Here is a 27,194-nt window from a genome sequence, read left to right on the forward strand (position 1 = left end):
GTGAAATCCTTGGGACGTGTAAGATATCATAATGGGTAATAAAATTATTTATGTTAACAAATAGTCTTAGCGGTATTCAGGCTTATACTTCTCACATCCCTGGCACGGAGTCCTGCACACAATAGGCGCCCCAAAAAAGCTTGTCTGAAGTTGATAGCTGGGGGTGTGGGTGGGCAGTTTACGACAAGAAGCACCAGCTGGCCCCGCCCCGGCCCCGCCTGGTCCCTCCCCTTCCCGCGGCGGCCCCGCCCCCGCATGGTGAATTCCTTATAGGCGAGTGACGTCAGGCCGTTTGTTGTCATTGGCGGCTCCCAAGATGGCGTCCATCATGGAAGGGCCGCTGAGTAAATGGACTAACGTGATGAAGGGCTGGCAGTACCGTTGGTTTGTGCTGGACTACAATGCAGGGCTGCTCTCCTATTACACGGTGAGACCTCGGGGGGCAAAGCTCCCAGTGCCTCGGCGGTCGCTATCTCTGAGGGGGGACGGGCTTTTTGGTAGCCGGGTAAAGGTTGCTAAACTGGGGGTGCCGCCGTACGAGAGGGTTCCCTCGTGGGGGAAGGTTTTACGTCCAGGATAGCCAATGAGGGTGAAGAAGATGCTGGCGCAGCCAATAAGCTGGCAGTGGCTGTCTGATTTATGGGTTAGGGGCGAGCCGCGTTCCTTTTTTAGGGTCTGGTATTAATCTGTGGTGGGATCCAGCGCAGATATAGATGAGTGAGGGTAATCATAGCCATGATTTAAAGTGTCAGGTCGCGCAGTCCACGAGGTTCTCCCCACATTGTCATGAACTTGACATTGGCCCCTCCAGGGCCTGTAGACGGCCGCGCCCCTTAGCTTCCTTCCAGGGATTAAAGAGCTCTGCCTTCTCGGAGCAGCGCTCAGACAAGCTTAGCCAGGTCCTAAGGTAACTGGCTCTCCCGCAACCCGAAGCCGAAATCCCTCCTGTCTGCCCAAATTGAGTGTTTCTTTCATGGGATGCACGCTTCTATTCTGTGAGAGGCGAGCCTAACCGACACCTTAACTTTTGAAGCCAAGGGCTTCCAACACAGGAGCCTGTTAACGTGTTAACGAAGAGAATGGCTAGTGCGGTGTGTCCTGAAAGTTGTACTCTGGGGAGGGCTGAGTTCAGGGCTTCACTGTCGTTAAACGCGGATCAATGCCCATGGGCAAGTGCACGAATTGCCACGAATCTGTCTGTCCTTCTACACCTACAGCATTAGAAACGGAAGGTGGGTGGTATTAGAGAAATTACTTACAAAGTTACTGTCTTTGAATGGTGTATAGTTAATAATAGCCAATGAAAGGGAGGAAACCACTTAAAAGGACAAAATAGAATCTTGTGAAATCTTCAGAAAATAATAAAAGAACAAATATCATTATAGAGGAAGGGTTAATGTGAGAAGTGGGGACATTAGTATTTATTTTTCATTTAAAAATATTTATTGAACTCCCACTATATATTAATTATTACTGCTTTGGACTAGGTGTGTGTGCACACACGTGGATATTCACCATTTTTTTTTTCCTCTGGAGCTTATATTCTAGTTTAGTGATTCCCTTAATTCATTTTAGGGGAATGCACAGTAACTATGCAAGGTAGGTATTTTACAGTTCTGGAATCTGAGGCTCCAGGCTTTTAAGTTATTTGCTCAAGATCACAAAGCTAGCAGTACGTGGTGTAATCAGGATTACAAATTTCTTGGCTTTCTGACTATTTTCACTGCACTTCACTTTCACCTCAGGGAGGAGAAAAGTGCAAGCTGTAAGTTACTAAAGGCAAGTCTGCAGAAGTAAAAAAAATATAACTTTCAGCATCCTTTAACTATCAACTTCCTTGCTCTATATACTTTTTTAAAGGGAGAAAAAGACCAAACCTGAATGAGATTTAAACCCATCATTCAAGATTATCTTTAGGTAGCCATGAAAGTGAGGCAACTGAACATTATATACTGAAAATTCTGGGATAATGAAATCCCATGGCTTAGATGCATGTAAAGTAATGTTGGGTTTCAGTAGATGTGATAATCAGAAAATCCCATGGACCTTTCTAGCCTATTCAAGGTAATTCAATAAGTGGCACTATGGAATTAAGTTAACTCTACAAATCCTATTGTATTGGTCTAAATTCTAGGGCTGTACTGGAGCCCTAGCTAGGGTTCTTAGGAACTCTTAGCCTAGACAGAACCTTCCTTCTTCCTGTTTTTCTTCCTTTAATGTATCCTTTACTGCCTCCCTGCCCTTTTAGTTTTTGAATACCTTGATAGATCCTTGCCTTACTAGCTAAACACACTTTTCTTTTTTTCCATATACTCCCCTGCCTGCCACTTAATTTCTCCCTTCTGAGACCACACTCTATAAAACATCATCATTGCCAGCTGAAGGAGGTATCATATTTCTTACTAATAGATATTTTAGAAGGCTCCCCCCCCCCCTTTCTAGTTCTTTGGTGTTAAAACATTTGCTTGTAGAGAAACAGCAGAGAAGTATAAAGTAAAATGATCTTGTGAAAATAAAACGATACCTAATCCCAAATTAGAGGAGGTCCAGCAAAGATGGGAAGAGGATAGGTAATCACTTAAAGACTAAGTAGGAGACACGTTGAATGTTGTCAATGACTTCTATACACTTGGACATTGTTTTTGTACATTAGGATTTGGGAGGATTAGAAGGTACAGTTTAGTGCATGTGGCTGATAACTTGGAGCTGCATCTTCCAGGAAGAGTATCTGAATTAGTTACATAGCCTTTTAAGCAGAGTGATAAATAGCAAGTCACTCTGTTCCTTGTTTCCAGAATCATTTAGGCTCTGGTCTGGCTCTATGGTTGGAGATCTGTTCCAAGGTGGCCATGAAAACCCTGAACTAAAGTAGATTGGCATTGGTTTAGAGTTGTCCTGTACTGAAAATTGATTATTGGGATAATCTCAGTGTTGGGTTAGAGTCACTGGGATTGCCATGGACTGAATAGATTTACCTAAACTTCACCTCAGTCTGAATCTTTTTCTCTGGTCCTGGGTCTAGACCTAGACCTATTGTTCTCTGGGAATGGATGGTCTTTTTACTTTACCTTTCTTTTATTTTCATAATCTGTGAATTTTCTGTTTTTGAAGAAGAACTTCATATAGTGTTGCTCTGTCCAATACAGGAACAGAGAAACTGATTATCTCTTTTAGGAAAGTAGATTTAGGCAGTCCTTTCAGCTCTAGTTCAGTATCTTAATTATTAGAAACAATATAATGTAGTTCATTCCGTAAGCAATTAATAGGGATTGTATTGTATATGATGGAGATACAGTAGGTGAGAGAGTCCTTCTACCTAGAAACTTACAATCCAGCAGCAGACACCTAAACATAATTTCAAAAAAATATGATAAATTTCAAAACAATATGATAAATTCTACAATGGAAATAAGAATAGAGTGCTGTGGGAACATTGCCTAGAAAAGGTGAGGGAGACATTTGAGCTGAGATTTACAGGATAAAGGAAGAAAAGGATAAAAAGAAGGGCATTTCAGGCAAGGGGAAATATGCACAAAATGGGAAACTTGAGAACATAAAGGTGCATTAAGAAGACACTGAGAATTTCTGAGCAGCTCTAGTGTAAAGATGTGTAAGGGAGATAACAGGAGATTGAGTGCAGAAGGCATTTGGAGCCATAGATCAGGCTTGGAGATGTAGATCTGTAAAATTATAGCATATAAATTATTATTATGTATTTTTATTGGATGAGATACCCAGAAAGGGCTAAGGTATAAATTTGGGAACACTGTGAACAGCCAACAATTTATGTGAATCATGATCACAAAAGAAGCTGAGAAAGGAAGAAAAATTGAGGGAGTTATAGATAAGTGAGGAGTTGGAAGGTTAGAAAGCGTAAGTCATGTCTTTTGTGAATTTATCATATGTTTATTGAGAACCTACTGTGTGCCAGGCAGTATGCTAGGCAGAGGCGTTAAAATGGTAAATAAAATGGAAATAATCCATGGTTTCATGATACATAGAATCTACTGGGGGATACAGCAAGTAAGAGCTATGATAGGGGACATAGGATGTTTGGGGGCTATACATAGGTAGGTTGCTTGACTCAGTCTTGAAGGGTTAGAAAAGGTTTGCTGTGACCTGAATGAGTAGAGGCTAGCCATGTGAGCAGAGAGAGAGAACTGCTTGAGATGGAATAAATGTTTTTGGAGCAGACAAGAGTAAGGAGTTTGAGAGTTCTAGAGTTTGGTCTGTGAGATGGACAGCAGTGACATGAGCTGGAGAGGGAGGCAGGGGCTAGATAATGAAATGCTTTCTTAGCCTTCATGGTAAACCATGCTAAGGATTTTGAACTTTACCCCCAGGGCAGTGGAAAGTCATTTAAGTGTTGTGAGCACTTTTTATTACAGAAAAACTTTTATTATAGGGGCAGTCGGTTAAGCATCTGGCTTCACCTCAGGTCATGATCTCACGGTTCATGGATTTGAGCCCCACGTCGTGCTCCGCACTGACAGCTCAGAGCCTGGAGCCTGCTTCAGATTCTGTGTCTCCTTCTCTCTCTGAACCTCACCCTCTTGTGCTCTCTCTCTGTCTCTCAAAAATAAATGTTAAAAAAATTTAAAAAAATACATAAAAGATGATAGTAAAATGGATTCCTGTCATCCAGCATGTACAGTTATCAACATATGGCCAATTTAGTTTTGTTAATATTTCCACCACCCTTTCTTCCCCATTGGATTATTTTATTTTATTTTATTTTATTTTATTTTATTTTATTTTATTTAATATTTTAGAGAGAGAGAGAGCCTACGAGTGGGGGAGAGGGACAGAGGGAGAGAGAGAATCTTAAGCAGGCTTCATGCTCCCACAACCCTGGGATCATAATCTGAGCTGAAATGAAGAATCAACCATGCAACCAACTGAGCCACCCCAGGCGCCCCCACCCCCCATTGGATTATTTTAAAGTAGATCCCAGATAGACTATGTCATTTCATTTGTGAATATTTTAGATGTACTACTAAAAGTTAAGGTCTCCCTCTTTTAAAGAAATGTTATCACAATAGCATTATTAAAACTGAATAATACTAACATGTGCCTGGGTGGCTCAGTTGGTTAAGCCTTTCTTTCATCTCAGGTCATGACCTCACGGTTTGTGAGTTTGAGCCCTGAGTTGGGCTCTGCACTGATAAGTGTGGAGCCTGCTTGGGATTCTCTCTTTCTCCCTCTCTCTCTGCTCCTCCGCCATTCTCTTTCAAAATAAATAAACATTAGAAAAGCCAAAATAGGGGCGCCTGGGTGGCTCAGTTGGTTAAGCATCTGACTTCGGCTGAGGTCACGATCTCACAGTTGGTGAGTTCGAGCCCCGCGTCGGGCTCTGTGCTGACAGCTCAGAGCCTGGAGCCTGCTTCACATTCCGTGTCTCCCTCTCTCTCTGCTCCTTCCCTGCTCATGCTGTGTCTCTCTCTGTCTCAAAAATAAATAAACATTAAAAAAAAATTTTAAAAAAGCCAAAATAATAATTTACTAATATCAGATATCCAGTCATGTTCAATTTCCTTGGTTGTCTCAAGCATCTCTCCCTCACCAGTAGGTTTGAGTCAGGATTCTGAATAAGATCCACACATAAAATTGCATCTCTCTTTTAGTTTATAGGTCCTCCTTCCCTCTTTTTTTTCTTTGCCACTTATTTGTTGAAGAAACCAGATCATTTATTCTGTAGAGTTTTCTACATTCTGGATTTCACTGGCAATGTTCTGTGGTATGTTTAAACATGTTCCTTTGTTGTCTGTATTTCCTGTAATACAGGAACTGTATAAACTGATAATTAGAGCTAGAAGCTTAATCACATCCATTTTTTTTTTCTTTTGGGTGAGAATTTTTCATAGGTGGAACATATTATATCAAGTGGCACATGATGTCTGATTGTCTTTATGATTTTAAAATTGGTCAGTAGGGGGGTGCCTGGGTGGCTCAGTCGGTTAAGTATCTGACTTCTGCCCAGGTCATGATCTCACTGCTCATGAGTTGGAGCCCCGCGTTGGACTCTGTGCTGACAGCTCACAGCTTGGAGCCTGCTTCAGATTCTGTCTCCATCTCTCTGCCCCTCCCCAGCTCGTGCTCTGTCTCTTTCTCTTTCTCTCTCAAATATAAATAAACAAAATTGATCAGTAGGTATAGGTGAAATTTGTATTTTTTAAAGAATACTGTCATTACAGAGAAATAATCGGGTCATATTGACAGGACTTTGTGATTGGATGTGAACAAAATTGCAGGAGTTGTCTTGATGAAATCCAAGTTTTTGGTTTCACATGGATGAATGATGATAGGGAAGACAAACAGGTTCGGGGAAAGATTGCTTTAGGGCATGTTGAAATTGACGTAAAGATGTCCAATAGTATGGAATTTAGGAAAAAATCTGGGTTACAGATCTATATTAGCTTTATACATGGAGAATTGAGAGAGTGAGTGAGAATAAATAAATAGGATGCTGAGAGACACCATTGGATTAGTTCTCTATTGCTTTGTAACAAATTACCCCAAAACTTAGCAATTTAAACTAACAAATATTATCATAGTTTCTGTGGCCCAGTACTTTGGGAGTGACTTAGCTGTGGGGCTCTGGCTCAGGGTCTCAAAAAGTTGCAGTCAAGACGTTGGCTGGGATTGTAGTCCTGTGAATGGCTTGATGGGAGCTGGAGGATCTGCTTCCAGGATGACTCACTCTCACATCAGTTGGCAGAAGGCCTCAGTCCTTACTGGCTGTTAGAAGGTAGCCTCAGTTCATCACTAGTTAGCCTCTCCAGACTAGACTAGTGTCATGACAGGCTTTATGGTTTCACTCAGAGGGAATGATCAAAGTAAAAGCAACAAGGAACTGCAGTGCCTTTTATGTCGTAGTCTGAGAATTCTGCCTTATTTTATTCATTAGAAATGAATCCTACAGTTTAGCTCACACTCATGGGATGGGAATTACAGGCATGGGGAGGGCAATTAGGCTCTACCTTTTGAAACGAGTGTCAAAGAATTTGTGACCAGATTTAAAAAAAATTATTTTTTAATGTTTATTTTTGAGAGAGAGAGAGAGAGAGAGAGAGACAGAATGCAAGTGGGGGGTGGGGGCAGAGAGAGAGGGAGACACAGAATCTGAAGCAGGCTCCAAGCTCTGAGCTGTCAGCACAGAGCCTGACGCGGAGCTTGAACCCACAAACCGTGAGATCATGACCTGAGCCAAAGTCGGCTGCTTACCCGACTGAACCACCCAGGTGCTCCTGTGGACAGATTTTTAAGTCACAATCACATTCAAGGGATTGGCAGAGAAAAAAAAAAACTGTAATAGGAAAGTGACAAGGGATACAAGAAAAATCAGAACACTGGCAGTCAAAGTGGGAATCGTGAGTTGGCTTAAATGTGGTTGAGAGGATTGAATAGGTGAAGTCTAAAAATATCCATTGAATTGATCAATTTGGACATACAGATGCCCTTAGTGAGAGCAGTTTCTGTGGGGTGGTAGTTGTGGAAGGAAGGCCGATTGGAGTGGTTTAAAGAGTAAATAAGGTATAAGAAATAGAAAAAGTGAGTGCACATTACTCAAGATACTTCATTTTGAAAGAGGCAGAGAGGAATATGGAATTGAGGGGGAGGGCTTCTACGATAGGGGTTGGCTTAAATGTTGTGGAGACAGGAATCAAGGTCCATATTAAAAATGAGGGTACAGTGAGGACTTAAGAAGTATAGTAAAGCTTTAGATCAGTGGCCTTGGGACCTGGAAAAAGGAATAGCTAGAGACACATTAAAGGTTAATCAGATTGTTTGAGAAACTAGTTGGGATTATAAAATATAATTTGTTTCATCATTACCCCAAAATGTTTAACTCTCTTTCTTGATTTGCATTGTTTTTATAACATTTTGGAGAGAAAGTTAGAAACAATGAATTAGTAAGTTACCAGAGCCACCCAAGGTATTATTTACAAAAAGAATCATTAGAAAAATCATGTGTTCTTTGCTATTACTTGCTGCCTGGAAGAGACTCATAATGATTTTGCATTTCAGAACCACTGGTAGTTGAAACACATTCAAGTGTTATTCGGCAGTCCTTAGCATTGTTTTGGAGGATGATCAAAATTTTGAAAAGCTTAAGAATATGTGTTTTTCCTGCAAAGATGTAGAAGAGGTAGTGTCAGATTCTCCTAGGAAGATACCAGCACCACTCCCATCAAACAAAAGTGAATTTATACTTTTCTAAATAAACTGTTCTTGACAGTTTTTATTAAGCTTAAATGGTATGTATTAGAAATCCAAAACTAATAAAGTAGCTTTTGAATTGTAAAAGGAACAAGGGGCGCCTGGGTGGCTCAGTGGTTAAAATGTCTGACTCTTGGTTTCAGCTCGGGTCATGATCTCACGGTTCATGGGTTCTAGCCCCATGTCAAAGTCTGTACTGACAGTACAGAACCTGCTTGGGATTCTCTCTCTGCCCCTATCCTGCTGGCTTTCTCTCTCTCAAAAGAGATAAACTTAAAACAATAGTAAAATAAATAAAAGGAACAGAACAAAAATTGTATTTAATCTAAATGTCCTGAAAAGAAAACAAAGAAAGCTCATAAAATGGTAAGTGGTATCAGTGTGAAGAAGTATATGGAAATTTTATATCTTTTGCTTTCTTGAATACTCTACTCAGCCTTGATTTTTTTCCCTGTTTTAATACCCTTGAAACTTGCTCATTTAATTCTTTGGGGATTTAATCATTTCACATTTGTTATCATTAGCTAGTCGTATCTAGAGTACATTCTTTATCTGTACAAGTTTGTAAACTCTTCAATGGCAGTACTGAGCATTGTAATCTTCAAGCCTTACACTGTGGCACATTGTTGTTGTAGTGAATGTGATGTCCAGGGCCCTTAAAACTTGGCTTAGAGATGAGATTCAGAAGGCTGTTTTGGAATTGTTTTTTACACAGCCTTGTAAATTTTGCAGATTGTACTAATAGCAAATATGTACGTTTTCATGCTTTATGTAAAGCCTTGTATCAACAACAGTGGCTTTTGTTTAATTATCTAGAGCCTGTAGAAATGTGTGGATCTTGTGCTTAGTTTGTTCCATCAGACAAGCAGTCAGCTCTTGCTTCTGTTGTAAGCAGTTTTGTTGATGGTAATAATTTGTGGAAGGACAGAAAATAGAGTTGTTCTCAAACATGCCACTCCTGTATGTGGCAATTGTGATAGGGTTAGATTTTCAAATAATTACATAATTCCAATCAAAGGTAGAACAGTACACAAGTGATTTAGATTAATAATTTAATTCCTTTTATTGCTTATAGAGAAAGGCAAACAAATGGCCAGTCCACTTATTTATTTTCCTTCTCACTTTATCATGAAGGATTCTCTTCATAGACTAGTTCCTTAAAAAAAGGGAATTTACTTTTTTTTTTTTTTTTTTTTTGCAAAAGTTAAGTTTACAAGGTACATGGAATCATACAAATGGAATTATATTCAAGGGAAGTGTTTTGAGGTATTCATTCACATGACAATGTTAAGATTATTATGAAAGTTGATTTTGTTTCCTGGAGTTTTGTTCACATTAAGCCTTCATGCTAAGATTGTCTACTCATTTCATTTCTTGCATTTTATTTTAGCATTACTGCTATAGCACAGGCGGGTGGATAAAATATTGGGTGAATATTTGCTTTGTCACTCTGCCAGATGTCTCTACATTCTCTCAACCCTTCTCTTTCCTCCATTATTCAGAGAAGGTCCCATGCTTCCGAGACAATGGAATACATTTAGTGGGAATACTTTCAACATCGTGTACCCATGTAACTACCTTGTTACTCTACCTGCTTTCCTGCCAACCCTTGCCTGCATCTGTCCCCATCTGAGTGGAAGAGGTAATCCTTGGGTGTTCTGATTTCAATCTGCTCACAAATTTTCATAGGACCTCAGCCTGTAGATTTTCTCCTTCATCTGCTTTTTCTCTACTCCCTTTCTCTCATGTAACTTCAACTTCCTTTTTATGTATGGACTTTTGTGATTTCTCTTTTTTCTTTTTCTAAATTTATTTATTTATTTTTTAATTTACATTTTTTTAAATGTTTATTCATTTTTTGAGAGAGTGAGAGTGGTGAGGGGCAGATAGAGAGGGAGACACTGAATCCAAAGCAGGCTCCAGGCTCTGTGCTGACAGCTCAGAGCCCAATGTAGGGCCCAAACCCACCAACAGGGAGATCATGACCTGAGCCAAAGTCGGGTGCTTAACTGACTGAGCTACCCAGGTGCTCCAGTTTATTTATTTATTTGAGAAAGAGTGAGTACTAGCAGAGGGAGAGGGAGAGAGAGAGAGAGAGAGAGAGAGAATCCCAAGCAGTCTCTGTGCTGTCAATACAGTGCTTGTGTATTGAGATTGAGTGGCCTCAATCTCATGAATCATGAGATTATGCATGAACTGAGCCAAAATCAAGAGTCAGACACGTAAGCCACTGAAGCCACCCAGGGCTGCTTTTGTGGTTTATTTTTAAGAATATTTATTTTGCAATACGACAATTAAACATCTTTGTTATTGGGGCGCCTGGGTGGCTCAGTGGGTTAAGCATTCGACTTCGGCTCAGGTCTTGATCTCAAGGTGCGAGTTCAAGCCCTGTCTGTATCTGGCTCTGTGCTGACAGCTCAGAGCCTGGATCCTGCTTCAGATTCTGTGTCTCCCTCTTTCTCTGTCCCTCCCCCATGCGTTCTCTCACATGTGCTCTCTCTCTCTCAAAAATAAATAAATGTTAAAAACATAAAAAAATCTGTGTTGTAACAATTTCATGTGGAAATTTTGAGTAAATCTTTGGGTTGCCTGTTGCTTTTTGTTCTGTGTGTGGTGTGTGTGTGTGTGTGTGTGTGTGTGTGTGTGTGTGTAACAGTTTTACTGGGGTAGTAACACACATACCATCTATTTGAAGGATACAGGTAAATGGTTTTTAATATATTCATAGAATTGTGTAACCATTTCCACAGTCAATTTTAGAAAATTTTCATCACTTCCCAAATAAATGCTGTTTCCATTATATTCGTACCAGTATTTCACCCAGCCTAGGCAACCACTAATCTACTTTTGGTCCTATAGATTTGCCTATTTTGTACATTTCCTTTACTAGAATCCTATTATAAAACTATTCCTTAAATAATTCTAACATGGCTTCTTTCATTTAGTTTTCAAGATTCATCTATATTATAGCACATATATTATAGCACATATTCAGCACTGCTGAATAGTCTGTTGTATGAGTATTACACAATTGTATTTATCCATTCATCAGTTAATAGATATTTGAGTTGTTTCCACTTTTTTTGGCTACTGTGATTAATGCTACTATGAACATTTGTATACATAAGTTTTGGTGTGGACATATGTTTTTATTTCTCTTAGATATATAAGAGTGGAATTGCTAGGTCATATGATGACTCTATGTTTAACCTTATGAGGAATTGCCAGTCTGTTTTTTAAAGCAGCAACACCATTTTACATTCCCACCAGAGGTATAAGGGTTCCAATTTCTCTATATCCTTGCCAATATTGTCATTATCTGTCATTTTGGTTATAGCCATCCTAAGTGAGTGTAAAGTAGTATATATATTAAGGTTTTCATTTGTGTTTCTCTGATGGCTATTGATGTTGAACATCTTTTCATATGCTTATTGACCATTTGTATATCTTTTCTAGAGAAATATCTATTCAGATCCTTTGCTAATTTTTAGATTGTGTTATTTGTCTTTTTTATTAAGTTGTAAGACTTTTTTTTAATGTATTCTAGATACAAGTCCCTTATTACATACATGATTTGCAAATATTTTCTCCTTTTTTTTTTTCTTGATGGCATTCTCTAAAGCACAAAATTTTTAAATTTGATTATGTCTAATTTAACTTTACCTTTTGTTGCTTGTGCTTTTGGTGACAAGAAACCATTGCTTAGAGGTGCCTGGCTTGCTCTGTTGGTAGAGCACAACTCTCAATCTCAGGGTTGAGTTCAAGCCCCACGTTGGGTGCGGAGCCTACCTAAAAAAAAAACCAAAAAAACCAAACTGGTTGCTTAATCTAAGGTCACAAAGGTTTATACCTGTGTTCTTCTAAGAGTTTTATAGTTTAAGCTCTTATGATTCATTTTGAATTAATTTTTGTATATGGTGTCAGCTAAGGGTCATATTCTTTTCTTAGATTTTATATTCTTTTTAATTTTTTTATTCTTTTGTGTATGGATATCCATATAATAACACCAATTATTGAAAAGACTTTTTTTTTCTTGTCACCGTGTTGAAAATCAATTGACCATAAGCATGCAGTTTTATTTCTGAACTCACAGTTCTACTCCATTTATCTTTATGTCTGTCCTTATATCAGTGTCACACTGTTTCAATTATTATAGCTTTGGGTTTTTTTTTAATTTTTAAAAAGTTTACTTATTTTTTTTGAGAGAGAGGGTATGCACCAATGAACGGAGGAGGGGCAGAGAGAGAGAGGAAGAGAAAGAGAATCCCAAGTAGGCTGCACACTGTCAGCACGGAGACCGACTCGGGGCTTGAACCCACAAACTGTGAGATCATGATCTGAGTTGAAATCAAGAGTTGGATACTTAGTTAACTGAACCACCCAGGTGACTCTCAATTGTTATTTATAGCTTTGTAATAAGTTTTGAAATTGGGAAGTATGACTTTCAGCTTTTTTTTTTTTTTAAGACTGTTTTGTCTGTTTTGGGTTCTTGAAATTTCCATCTGAACTTTAGGACCTACTGACTTTTTTATTAACAAATTGACATGGTCATATTTCTCTCAAGTAGAAAAATGTCTCTTCTAATGCTGTGTCTCCCTGGGAATACATCCTAACCTCTCAAACCTGTGGAAAGTTTCTACGTTGTATCTCTTTATCCATCTTATATTTACTCTGCAGCAGTCTTTACCTCCAGATTTTACTGAAAATCCTAGCAAAGGTCTCCAGTGATAGCTTTGTTGCTAAACCCAACAGGTACTTCTTCACACTTAATTTTTTTTTATCGTCAAGAAATTTTTAAATTTTTTTTTTTCAACGTTTATTTATTTTTGGGACAGAGAGAGACAGAGCATGAACGGGGGAGGGGCAGAGAGAGAGGGAGACACAGAATCGGAAACAGGCTCCAGGCTCTGAGCCATCAGCCCAGAGCCCGACACGGGGCTTGAACTCACGGACCGCGAGATCGTGACCTGGCTGAAGTCAGACGCTTAACCGACTGCGCCACCCAGGCGCCCCAAGAAATGTTTAATATAATTCATTAACAAATGAAAAATTATAAATCACATGATTTTATTATATGATAACATTGACATTTTTTATATAAAATTTACTGTCAAATTGGTTTCCACACAACACCCAGTGCTCATCCTAACAGGTTCCCTCTTCAATGCCCATCACCCACTTTCCCCTCCCTCCCACCCCCATCAATCTTCAGTTTGTTCTCAGTATTTACAAGTCTCTTATGGTTTTTTACCTCCTTCCCTCTCTGTAACTTCCCCCCCCTTCCTCCCCCTGGTCTTCTGTTGAGTTTCTTAGGATCCACATAGGAATGAAAACATATGGTATCTGTCTTTCTCTGCCTAACTTATTTCACTTAGCATAACACTCTCCAGTTCCATCCACATTGCTACAAATGGCCAGGTTTCACTCTTTTTCATTGCCAAGTAGTATTCCATTGTGTATATAAACCACAATTTCTTTATCCATTCGTCAGTTGATGAACATTTAGGCTCTTTCCATTATTTGGCTATTGTTGAGAGTGCTGCTATAAACATTGGGGTACAAGTGCCCCTATGCATCAGTACTCCTGTGTGCCTTGGGTAAATTCCTAGCAGTGCTATTGCTGGGTCATAGGGTAGATCTATTTTAATTTTTTGAGGAACCTCCACACTGTTTTCCAGAGCAGCTTACACCAGTTTGCATTCCCACCAACAGTGCAAGAGGGTTCCCATTTCTCCACATCCTCTCCAGCATCTATAGTCTCCTGATTTATTCATTTTAGCCACTCTGACTGGAGTGAGGTGGTATCTCAGCGTGGTTGTGATTTGTATTTCCCTGATGAGGAGTGACGTTGAGCATGTTTTCATGTACCTGTTGGCCATCTAGATGTCTTCTTTAGAGAAGTGTCTACTCATGTCTTCTGCCCGTTTCTTCACTGGATTATTTGTTTTTTGGGTGTGGAGTCTGGTGAGTTCTTTATAGATTTTGGATACTAGCCCTTTATCCAGTATGTCATTTGCAAATATCTTTTCCCATTCCATCGGTTGCCTTTTACTTTTGATTGTTTCCTTTGCAGTGCAGAAGCTTTTTATCTTGATTAGGTCCCAATAGTTCATTTTTGCTTTTAATTTCCTTGCCTTTGGGGATGTGTCAAGTAAGAAATTGCTGTGGCTGAGGTCAGAGAGGTTTTTTCCTGCTTTCTCCTCTAGGGTTTTGATGGTTTCCTGTCTCACATGCAGGTCCTTCTTCCATTTTGAGTTTATCTTTGTGAATGGTGTAGGAAAGTGGTCTAGTTTCATTCTTCTGCATGTTGCTGTCCAGTTCTCCCAACACCATTTATTAAAGAGACTGTCTTTTTCCCATTGGATATTCTTTCCTGCTTTGTCAAAGATGAGTTGGCCATACTTTTGTGGGTCCAATTCTGGGGTCTCTATTCTATTCCATTGGTCTATGTGTCTGTTTTTGTGCCAATACCATGCTGTCTTGATGATTACAGCTTTGTAGTAGAGGCTAAAGTCTGGGATTGTGATGCCTCCCGCTTTGGTTTTCTTCTTCAATATTACTTTAGCTATTCGGGGTCTTTTGTGGTTCTATACAAATTTCAGGATTGCTTGTTCTAGCTTCGAGAAGAATGCTGGTGCAATTTTGATTGGGATTGCATTGAATGTGTAGATAGTTTTGAGTAGTATTGACATTTTAACAGTATTCTTCCAGTCCACAAGCACAGAATGTTTTTCCATTTCTTTGTATCTTCGTCAGTTTCTTTCATAAGCTTTCTATAGTTTTCAGCATACAGATCTTTTACATCTTTGGTTAGTTTTATTCCTAGGTATTTTATGATTCTTGGTGCAATTGCGAACGGGATCAGTTTATTTGTCTTTCTGTTGCTTCATTATTAGCGTATAAGAATGCAACTGACTTCTGTACATTAATTTTGTATCCTGCGACTTTGCTGAATTCATGTATCAGTTCTAGCAGACTTTTGGTGGAGTCTGTCGGGTTTTCCATGTATAGTATCATGTCATCTGCAAAAAGTGAAAGCTTGACTTCATCTTTGCCAATTTTGATGTCTTTAATTTCCTTTGGTTGTCTGATTGCTGATGCTAGAACTTCCAACACTATGTTAAACAACAGCGGTGAGAGTGGACATCCCTGTCATGTTCCTGATCTCAGGGGGAAAGCTCTCACTTTTTCCCCATCGAGGATGATATTAGCTGTGGGCTTTTCATAAATGGCTTTTATGATGTTTAAGTATGTTCCTTCTATCCTGACTTCCTCGAGGGTTTTTATTAAGAAAGGATGCTGAATATTGTCAGATGCTTTTTCTGCATCGATTGACAGGATCATATGGTTTTTACCTTTTCTTTTATTAATGTGATGTATCACATTGATTGATTTGTGAATGTTGAACCAGCCGTGAAGCCCCAGAATGAGTCCCACTTGATCATGGTGAATAATTCTTTTTATATGCTGTTGAATTCGATTTGCTAGTATCTTGTTGAGAATTTTTGCATCCATATTCATCAGGGATATTGACTTGTATTTCTCTCTTTTTTTTTTTTTTTTACTGGGTCTCTGTCTGGTTTAGGAATCAAAGTAATTCTGGCTTCATAGAATGAGTCTGGAAATTTTCCTTCCCTTTCTATTTTTTGGAACAGCTTGAGAAGGATAGGTATTATCTCTGCTTTAAATGTCTGGTAGAATTCCCCAGGGAAGCCATCTGGTCCTGGACTCTTATTTGTTGGGAGATTTTTGATAATTGATTCAATTTCTTTGCTGGTTATGGGTCTGTTCAAGTTTTCTATTTCTTCCTGTTTGAGTTTTGGAAGTGTGTGGGTGTTTAGGAATGTGTCCGTTTCTTCCAGGTTGTCCAGTTTGTTGGCATATAATTTTTCATAGTATTCCCTGATAATTGTTTGTATCTCTGAGGGATTGGTTGTAATAATTCCATTTTCATTTGTGATTTTATCTATTTGGATCATCTCCCTTTTCTTCTTGAGAAGCCTGGCTAAAGGTTTATCAATTTTGTTTATTTTTTCAAAAAATGAACTCTTGGTTTCATTGATCTGCTCTACTGTTTTTTTAGATTCTTCTATATTATTTATTTCTGCTCTGATGTTTATTATTTCTGTTCTGCTGGGTTTGGGGTGTCTTTGCTGTTCTGCTTCTAGTTCCTTTAGGTGTGCTGTTAGATTTTGTATTTGGGATTTTTCTTGTTTCTTGAGACAGGCCTGGATTACAATGTATTTTCCTCTCAGGACTGCCTCCGCTGCATCCCAAAGTGTTTGGATTATTGTATTTTCATTTTCATTTGTCTCCATATATTTTTTAATTTCTTCTCTAATTGCCTGGTTGACCCATTCATTCTTTAGTAGAGTGTTCTTTAACCTCCATGCTTTTGGAGGTTTTCCAGACTTTTTCCTGTGGTTGATTTCAAGTTTCATAGTGTTGTGGTCTGAAAGTGTGCATGGTATGATCTCAGTTCTTTTATACTTATTAGGGGCTGTTTTGTGGCCCAATATGTGATATCTTGGAGAATGTTCCATGTGCACTCGAGAAGAAAGTATATTCTGTTGCTTTGGGATGCAGAGTTCTAAGTATATCTGTCAAGTCCATCTGATCCAATATATCATTCAGGGCCCTTGTTTCTTTGTTTATTCTCTGTCTAAATGTTCTACCTATTGCTTTAAGTGGAGTTTTAAAGTCTTCTGCAATTACCACATTCTTATCAATAAGGTTGCTTACATTTGTGATTGTTTTATATATTTGGGAGCTTCCGAATTCGGTGCATAGACATTTATAATTGTTAGCTCTTCCTGATGGATAGACCCTATAATTATTATATAATGCCCTTCTTCATCTCATGTTACAGCCTTTAATGTAAAGTCTAGTTTGTCTGATATAAGTATGGCTACTCCAGCTTTCTTTTGACTTCCAGTAGCATGGTAGATACTTCACTATCCCCTCACTTTCAATCTGAAGGTGTCCTCCTCAGGTCTAAAATGAGTCTCTTGTAGACAGTAAATAGATGGGTCTTGTTTTTTTATCCATTCTGATACCCTTGTCTTTCGGTTGAGCATTTAGTCCATTTACATTCAGTGCTATTATGGAAAGATATGTGTTTAGAGTCATTGTGATATCTGTAGGTTTCATGCTTGTAGTGGTGTCTCTGGTACTTTGTGGTCCTTGCAAAATTTCACTCAGGGTCCCCCTTAGGATCTCTTGTAGGGCTGGTTTAGGGGTGATGAATTCCTTCAGTTTTTGTTTGTTTGGGAAAACCTTTATCTCACCTTCTATTCTGAATGACAGACTTGCTGGGTAAAGGATTCTTGGCTGCATATTTTTTTGTTCATCACATTGAAGATTTCCTTCCATTCCTTTCTGGCCTGCTGAGTTTCAGTAGATAGGTCTGCCACTAGTCTTATGGGTCTCCCTTTATATGTTAGAGCATGTTTATCCCTAGCTGCTTTCAGAATTTTCTCTTTATCCTTGTATTTTGCCAGTTTCACTATGATATGTCGTGTCGAAGATCAATTCAAGTTACGTCTGAAGGGAGTTCTCTGTGCTTCTTGGATTTCAATGCCTGTTTCCTTCCCCAGATCAGGGAAGTTCTCAGCTATGATTTGTTCAAGTACAGCTTCAGCCCCTTTCTCTCTCTCTTCTTCTTCTGGAATTCCTGTGGTACAGATATTGTTCCGTTTGATTGCATCACTTAGTTCTCTAATTCTCCCCTTGTACTCCTGGATTTTTTTTATCTCTTTCTCTCAGCTTCCTCTTTTTCCATAACTTTATCCTCTTATTCACCTGTTCTCTCCTCTGCCTCTTCAATCTGTGGTATAGCTGCCTCCGTTTTATTTTGCACCTCATTTATAGCATTTTTTAATTCATCATGACTAGTTTTTAGTCCCTTGATCTCTGTAGCAATAGATTCTCTGCTGTCCTCTATGCTTTTTTCAAGACCAGTGATTAATTTTATGACTATTATTCTAAATTCTTGTTCTGTTATATTGCCTAAATCAGTTTTGATCAATTTGTTAGCTGTTGCTACTTCCTGGAATACCTTTTGAGGAGAATTCTTCCAGTTCATCATTTTGGCTAGTTTTCTGTCCCTTATCTGTTTTAAAAGCTTGTTGTGTGCTCTGCACCTGTGAGCATTGCTATATTAAAGGAGAATCATACATTGTCCAGAGGCTGGCCCTTCAGGAGGTGTTTTTTTGGAGTTGTTACTTGCTCTCTGTTGTTGTGACTTTGGTTATTTTATTACCCTACTCATAGTAATATTTCGGACCCTCCACCAGATGTGCTTTGATTTGTTCCTTGGAGTAGCCCTGTAAAGGAAAACAAATAGACAAACAGGAGACAAAAACATACAAACATACAAGCTAATAACACAAATAAACAAAAACCTAAAGACTAAAAACAAAAACCCAAAAACACAGACTACAAGTAAAGAAGAGGGTGGAGGCGGTGCTGATGGAAGAGCACATAAAGAGAGAAATGACGTTGGGGGGGGGAGAAAAAATAAACATTGATTAGGCAGAGACTAAATGGCTCAATCCAGAGAGAGAGAAAGGAAAATAAAGAAGGAGGCTGGGAAAACTAAACGAAGATATAGTTACCCAGACTGAGAAACTATATGGCTTGATTATTTCAGAGAGAGAGAAAGGAGTGTAAAGAAGGAGGTGTAGAACATTTATCAAGGCAATGGATTAAATATGTTTGTTTAGATAGACCAATAACCAGAGTAACCAGCCTAGGAAAGGGAAGAGATAAGGGGGAGAAATTGGGGGGGGGGGGCAGAGTATATCTAAATATCCAGAATTGACCTAGAGTTAATCCAGGCAATGCTGTATCACTTGTCGGTAGTAGATGTCTGCAGGGTCTGTGCTGCTCGGGTGGATATGCAGTTACCCAGTGCAGAGGGGCCTGGTTTGGCTTTATCTGGACCCACCTCCACTATGGGCCCCTGGAGTGATCCCTGAGGTCCCACCTTGGTGGTGGTGGGGAAATGGTGATCCCCCAGTCTCTTCTCCACGGAGAGCCATACTGGTGGACTCAGTTTGAGTCGTCCTCACTGTGCCATGGGTGCAGACAGGGCGGTCCTTCTTGCTCCAACTCCCCTGACCCTGTGCTTGGCTAGGATTCAAAGTCCCGCTCCATGCACTCCGGCACTGGGGAAGCGCCTCTCTGTGCGGCCCGATATGTGGTCCCGGCTGGCTTTGTCTGTGCCTCCGCACTTCAGGGAGGGCAGCCTTCTCCTACTTCAGCCTGAAAGCCGCTGCCCTCCCCGGCCCAAGCCCCAGGGATGGTGGACGCAGGCAGGCTTTGCCTTCTCCCACAGCACTCCAGAGAGACGGCTGCCTTTTTTTCCTGCAGACTGTGCCCTCTGCCCAGACACTGTGTCCCCGGAGGTGGCGGCGGATGCAGGCAGGTTCTGTACTATTGCTCAGCCCTCCAGGGAGGGAACCACTTTCTCCAACTGCAGACTGAGCCTCTGACCTACCACCACACCCAGGGCTGGCTCCCCTCCTCCCCAGGTGCGCAAACAGGGAGCCAGCCCCAGTCCGAAGAAAGCCCCACAGTTAGAGATTGGATCCCTCTCAGTCTCAGTCTGAGGTGTTTCTCCTGTCTAGATACGGTCCTGCACTTTCCTGCATTTCCCTAGCTGCTCTTTCTCTTCCCTTTGTCTCTCTGCAGAAGGGGGGGGGGGTCCCTCCCCCTGTGCCCACGCAGCCTTTTTTTGGTTTTAATCTCCCTCAATTCACAGTTACCCACCTATCTTTTTTTCCAGCTTTCCCATTTTCTTCCTAGTAGATTCAGTCTGTTTTCCTCCCAGGCTCTGGTGTTCAAAGTCCTTTGGCTTCTACACTTCTTTGAGAGACATGGGAAGTATGGATTCTGCCTACTTCTCCCTTCACACTTAATTTTAATAGCACTGTCTCTGCAGAGTTTGGCAACATAATTTCTTTCTTTCTTTCTCTTTCTTTTTTCGAGAGAGAGATAGTGCGAGCCACGAGCCACGGAGGGGCAGAGAGAGAGAGCGGAGGGGCAGAGAGAGAGAGAGGGAGACACAGAATCTGAAACAGGCTCCAGGCTCAGAGCTTTCAGCATAGAGCCGGATGTGGGGCTCGAACTCCTGAACTGTGAGATCATGACCTGAGCTGAAGTCGGACGCTTAAGTGACTGAGCCACGCAGGTGCCCCTAATTCCTCTTTTTTTTTTTTAAAGCTTTAAAACAACAGTTTTATTATTCTAAAAATAAGAGATGACACTTTAATTTAAAAAAAAAATTGAAACAGTATGGAAAAGTATATACAATAGAAGGAAGAAAAGTTCCATCTGAAATTCCTCTGTGTTTTGAAGAGTAACTTTTCCTAAAAACAGTTCATGCTTAAATATACATGTATGTATATTTTACATAATTAGATCATTTTATACATGATATTCTACAACTTACATTTTAGTAAAATTTTTGTATACAGTTTAGTATTGCATTTCTTCAAGTAGCAAAATGAACAAAGGATGTAATTTTTCCTGCATTTTTACTTACTTACTGAGATAATGAGATGTCATTTATCTGACTTTGGGAGATTAAGAGTCCTATGCTGTTTGATGCTGAAGGGAAGGTATAATAATCTGCATTATCTCACATGGTTTTGCTCAGTTGGGTAATAATCAGCTTACTTAGTTAAGGCAGTTTATGAAGACCCACCAACAAGTAAGACTCTACTTCTTAATGAGGAAGTGCCATTTTATTTATTAAAAAAAATTTTTTTTTACATTTATTTATTTTTGAGAGACAGAGTGAGACAGAGCACAAGCGGGGGAGGGGCAGAGGGAGGAGACACAGAATCTGCAGGCTCCAGGCTCTGAGCAAGTGTTCAGCACAGAGCCTGATGCGGGGCTCGAACACAAGAACCATGAGATCATAACTGGAGCCAAAGTTGGTCACTTAACCGACTGAACCACCCAGGCACCCGAGGAAGTGGCACTTTAGAAGAGCTTGTGGGATGAGAAATATTATTGGCTATTATTGGAAAATACAATCTGTCACAAGTCTATATTAGCTATTAATCTTGTTCTAAGTATTTTCTAATATGGTCAAGTATATCACTCTATTAGGCCTCACAACATCTCATTTTTTTCTTGCTACCATGTTAGCATATAAACCATCATCATTATGTCTCACTTGATCTGTTGCAAAAACCTCATAACTATCCTCTTTGTTTCCATTTTTACTTTCTAAAATCCATTTCTATCAGCAGTCCAAGTGCTTAAAAAAAAAAAAAGAAAAACAAAAGATCATGTTACTTCCCTGCTTAAAATTCTCTAGTAACTTTAGGAAAAAATCCAAACTCTTTATTATGACTTATATGTGCTTGGTTATCAGCTTCCATTTCTTTTTCTACATTACTCCCTTTGCTCACCACTCTCTAGCCACTCCAGCTATTTTTTTCTGTTCCTAGAGCACCTCAAACTTGTGCCTGCCTCAGCACCTTTGCATAGGTTTTCTGGCTTCTCAGTCTGTTATCACTCCAGATCTGTGGCATGGTGGATTCCTTCTTGTTATACAGGTCTTAATTCAGTGTCACTGCTCAGAGAAGTCTTTCCATAACAGCCCACCTAAAGTAGACCTTACTCCCAGCTACCATCACAATGATCTTGGTTTATTTTTTCATGGCATTTATTGTTAGCTGCGGAGATTATTTTTCCTTGTTGTCTTTTTCTCTCCTCTGGAATGTAAACTCCATGAGAAACTTATCTTCAGTATTTTATATCTAACATCTAGAGCAGTAGCTGGCATTTAGTGAGTATCCAGTAAATATTTAGGGAATGTGTGAAGTAGTTAATATGAAGAAATTGAGACTTACGAAATCACACAATTTATGTGTGTGATAAAGTTTTCTCACTCCACATAGAATATTCTTTCTTTCAGAGGATATTGAATTGCATTTGCAGTGATACTTAAAAATGATGATAAACCCAAGTTATCACTAGTCTGCTGACAGGTAATAAATAATTTATATCATTATCACAATGAAGTAAACTTTCTGCAAAGATCATTCTAAAATGCTAACTACATTGATTAATCATTAAAAAGTACTGAATCTTTTTACATCTAAGATGTAAGATAGGGACTTAGATTATTCCTGTTGAAATGCCAAGGATAAGCAAAGATCGTCCTTCCTATTACAGTTCACTAAAAGCCTATTAGATGAGGAGAAGGGAGTAGGGAGCAGATACTAAGTTTTAGAATTTGTTGAGTGATGAATATTTTATATTCACAGGACATGAGAATAGAAAGGTAGTGGCAAATTCTTAAAGATAATTCCACTTTGAAATTGTAGTCACCTACAATTCAAAGAGGAGTTAAGTGTAAATTTCTGATAGGTGACATCCTGCGTGACAAACCCACCATTTTGTGCTTGCATGTTCACTCTTCTGCCTTCTTCCTTTTGTTTTTTTTTTTTCCTTTTTAAGAAACCCAATTTTGAAGTAAAATTAGACCTGACAAAGAATGAGGGCTTTTACATTGCTTTTCTAAAAAGTTTTTTTCCCCTAATTATGAAAGTAAAATATGTTTATTGTAGATCATTAACTTGTCAAGTCCTTGTGTAGCAAGATTCTTGCACAGAGTGACATGACACTGAGGCTTTTCTTTCCAGGAAGAAACTGTATTCCTGCCAGCACCACTCACTTGGGTTCATACCTGAAGAACTGAGCCCCAAACGCCATGTGGCTTATTTTTTTATATATTTTTTACTTCTTTGTCTCCCATATATGGTAACACACAAACATTCAGTCTAAGTGGTCTCATTTTAGAAGGTCATGAGGGATGTTTTCACCTATGCATATAGCCAGGTGGCCTTGAGGTTTTTTTTTTTTTTTTTTCCTTAGGGAGGAAAAAACACTTGAAAATTTCTTTCTTTTTTTTTTTAAAGCATTAAAAAAAATATTTATTTTGTGAAGTGGGGAGGGGCAGAGAGAGAGAGGGAGAGAGAGAATTCCAAGCAGGCTTCATGCTGTCAGCACAGACCCCAGTGCGGGGCTAGACCCATGAACCGTGAAGCCATGACCTGAGCTGAAATGAAGAGTCTTAACCCACTGAGTCACCGAGGCGCCCCAAAGTCCTTGATAATTTCTTAAGCCCTTAGCCATACCTCTGGAATTCTTGGGAACTATTTTTACCAGTTTCTTTACAAATATTTGTTCTTAGTTCCAGTCTCCATTTGAACAGGAGCTTTTGGAGTATAGCTCCATTCTAAATTGGGGCCTGAGGATGAGTCTTAGAATTAGGACAAAGACTACAAAATTCTGTGGTTCTGACTCTTGTTGATGCTAATTATTTTGTATGTGGTACAAATTCTCCTATCTTCAAATTTTTGTAATGTTCTTCTTACTGCTTGTCTTTTCATGACCTTATTATCTTGGGCCCTGACTTAGTCTTTGCCAAATGAGGAAAAACATTCCTAGAAAAGTTTTGTTACAGAAGTGAAGTTGAATGATAATAATGGATTATCACTGCACAGAGAAGTACTGTACTAATATACAACACAAACCACCTGGAGTTTAACATGCATGTCTCCATCATTTCTTCAATCATTTTTTTGTGAAATAACAATTATTATTTAGTATTTTGGGCAGTATTTGAGAAACAAAGCAAAAATAGAAAATTTACCTTGAGGTCTACATATATTAACATAATTTAATTTACAGAATTTAGGCTACTATTTAGTATTTAGAAAGAATGTGACAACTGCAAGTCATCATAGCTGTGCTTAATTAAACCTTGTGAAAGTCATTCTTTTCACTGATCTGTTGGCTTAAAATCCTGACTTGAAGATAAAATGATCTTTTTTAAGAAATAGTGAAAGATCTGGGACTTCACAATGTGATAGGTCATTAGATCAAAATACAAGCCCACAATACTGTAATTTTGAAATTTCATATTTATTTATTTACTAAAAATTTTTTGAGAGAGAGAGATTGAGACCATGAGTGGGGGAGGGGCAGAGTGAGAGGGAATGGGATGGAGAGAATCTCAAGCAGGCTTCACACTCAGCATGGAGCCTGACATGATGCTCAGTTTCATGGCGGTGAGATCATGACCAGAGCTGAAATCAAGAGTCAAGATGTCCCAGTGACTGAGCTGCCCAGGTGCCCTTGAAATTTCTTAATCTTTGAATTCCAAAAGTTTTTTCCCTAAATTTATTATATTCTCATTTGGAAGTAAAGCCTGTCTTGAACTGTGTGGCTATTTATGGTCTTTATCATAGTTAGTGTAAATATATGTTGTACTACAGAAATATTAATATGCCTGATTGTGAAATTAATTAAATGCTTGATACCCTAGATCCCATTTCAGGTATGACACAGTGTATGTACTATATGGATACTGTATTATTTTTCTAAAATAGTGAATTTCAAAACATGTATGAACAGAGTTCTCAGATAATGGATGTGGACCTGAATTTGTTATCTAGTGACCTAGGGTTTATAGGCCAGAGGTAGTTCAGAAGGCAGGGGTACACCTACTGAGGTACTGCTGTGAGGCTTTATAGGGTGACATTTATACTACTGAATTCAGGATTGCTGGTTTGACAATCAGTCTTCAGAAAATCTTTGAAGGAGGACTTAAACAGATTTATAGTAACTGGTAGAAATTCATGGCCTTTGGAATTAAACTTGGATATGAATCTTGTATCTCCCATGTGCTGTTTATGAGTCCATGGGAAGTTACTTTTCTGAACCTTTGCTTCCTCAATTATAAAATGGATATAATAAAAAGAATTTATAAGACTGATGTGAGAATTAAATAAAATTGTGCTTAAAGCACTAGCATAGTGTCTGGCATAGAAGTGCTCAGTAAATGTTAACAAAAAGCTGAAGTTTATGACAGTGTTTGACATATATTTGCTAACTATACATTGTGTTTACTGTTATATAAACTAGTATTCCAATTTATTCATAACAAGAAATATAACTGTTAAGGAGACTGTATTCTTAGGCTTTCTGGTTAGTGTGTTAGTGCATATACTCTCTGAAAGCAAGCTGTATGGGATGCCAATTTTTTTTTTACTTACTTTTGAGGGAGAGAACCATCGGGGGAGGGGCAGAGAGCAACACAGAGGATCTAAAGTAGGCTCTGGGCTGACAGCAGAGAGCCCGATGCAGGGCTCAAGCTCACAAACCGTGAAATCATGACCTGAGCTGATGTTGGATGCTTAACTGACTGAGTCACCCAGGCGCCCCAGGAGACCTTACTTTTAGATATGAGAGCATCAGAGCATGTTAGATGAGACTCTTACTTGATCTTTTTATTTTTATTTTACTTTTCAAAATTTATTTTTTGAGTTTGTGTTTTTATTTTTTTAATTTTAATTTAATTAATTTTTTTTCAACGTTTTTTTTTATTTTTTATTTTTTTTATTTTTGGGACAGAGAGAGACAGAGCATGAACGGGGGAGGGGCAGAGAGAGAGGGAGACACAGAATCGGAAACAGGCTCCAGGCTCCGAGCCATCAGCCCAGAGCCTGACGCGGGGCTCGAACTCACGGACCGCGAGATCGTGACCTGGCTGAAGTCGGACGCTTAACCGACTGTGCCACCCAGGCGCCCCAATTAATTAATTTTTAAATTTACATCCAAGTTAACATAGAGTGCAACAATGATTTCAGGTGTAGATTCCTTAATGCCCCTTACCCATTTAGCCCATTCCTTTTCCACAACCCCTCCAACAACCATCTGTTTGTTCTCTATATTTAAGAGTCTCTTACGTTTTGTCCCTGTCCCTGTTTTTATATTAATTTTGCTTCCCTTATGTTCATCTGTTTTGTATCTTAAATTCCTTGTATGAATGAATGAATGAAGTCATATGATATTTGTCTTTCTCTGACTAATTTTGCTAGGCATAATACCCTCTAGTTCCATCCACGTAGTTGCAAATGGCAAGATTTCATTCTTTTTGATTGCTGGGTAATACTCCATTGTATATATATATATCACATCTTCTTTATCCATTCATCTGTAGATGGACATCTGGGCTCTTTCCATACTTTGGCTATTATTGATAACACTGCTGTAAACATTGGGGTGCATGTGCCCCTTTGAAACGGCACACCTGTATCCCTTGGATAAATACCTAGTAGTGCAATTGCTGGGTCATTGGGTAGTTCTATTTTTAATTTTTTTGAGGAACCTCATACCATTTTCCAGAGTGGCTGCGCTAGTTTGCATTCCCACCAGCAGTGCAAAAGAGATCCTCTTTCACCGCATCCTTGACAACATCTGTTGTTGCCTGAGTTGTTAATGTTAGCCATTCTGACTGGTTTGAGGTGGTACCTCATTGTGGTTTTAATTTGTATTTCCCTGATGATGAGTGATGTTGAGCATTTTTTCATGTGTCATTTGGCCATCTGGATGTCTTATGTTTTTTAATTTAAATTCTAGTTAACATACAGTGCAATATTGGTTTCAGGAGTAGAATTCAGTGATTCTTCATTTACATATAGTACCCAGTGCTCATTATAACAAGTGCCCTCCTTAATACTCATCACTCATCTAACATCACCTATCCACCTCCCTCCATCAACCCTCAGTTTGTTCTATTTAAGAGTCTCTTGTTGGTTTGTTTCCCTCTCTCTTCTTCCCCCCTTCCCATATGTTTATGTGTTTTGTTTCTTAAATTCTACATTTCAGTGAAATCATATGGTATTTGTCTTTCTCTGATTGACTTATTTCTTTTAGCATAATACACTTTAGCTCCATCCACATTGTTGCAAATGTCAAGATTTCACTCTTTTTGATGGCTGAGTAATATTCCATTGTATATATACCACATCTTCTTTATTCGCCAGTCAGTGGACATTTGGGCTCTTTCCACAGTTTGGGTGTTGTTGACAATGCTGCTTTAAACATCAGGGTGCATGTACCCCTTTGAATCTGTATTTTTGTATCCTTTGGGTAAATAGCAGAGC

At 39.1% G+C, this 27,194-nt stretch overlaps 1 protein-coding gene across 6 annotated transcripts in view; it reads left to right on the top strand.

The window, feature by feature from the left end:
• Positions 1-272: 272 nt before the first annotated feature.
• OSBPL9 (oxysterol binding protein like 9) overlaps positions 273-27,194 on the top strand; it is a 190,957-nt gene continuing 164,035 nt past the window's right edge. For 3 of the 6 annotated variants that reach the window (XM_015070892.3, XM_015070901.3, XM_015070916.3), the window contains exon 1: positions 273-427. In XM_015070892.3, the coding sequence (XP_014926378.2) occupies positions 317-427 (111 nt within the window). In that variant the 5' untranslated portion in view covers positions 273-316. The remainder of the gene's footprint in view (positions 428-27,194) is intronic. The other 3 variants (XM_015070918.3, XM_027059212.2, XM_015070908.3) reach the window with 2 other exon arrangements.

The sequence above is a fragment of the Acinonyx jubatus genome, chromosome C1, assembly GCF_027475565.1.
Source record: "Acinonyx jubatus isolate Ajub_Pintada_27869175 chromosome C1, VMU_Ajub_asm_v1.0, whole genome shotgun sequence".
NCBI classification, from domain to species: Eukaryota; Metazoa; Chordata; class Mammalia; order Carnivora; family Felidae; genus Acinonyx; species Acinonyx jubatus.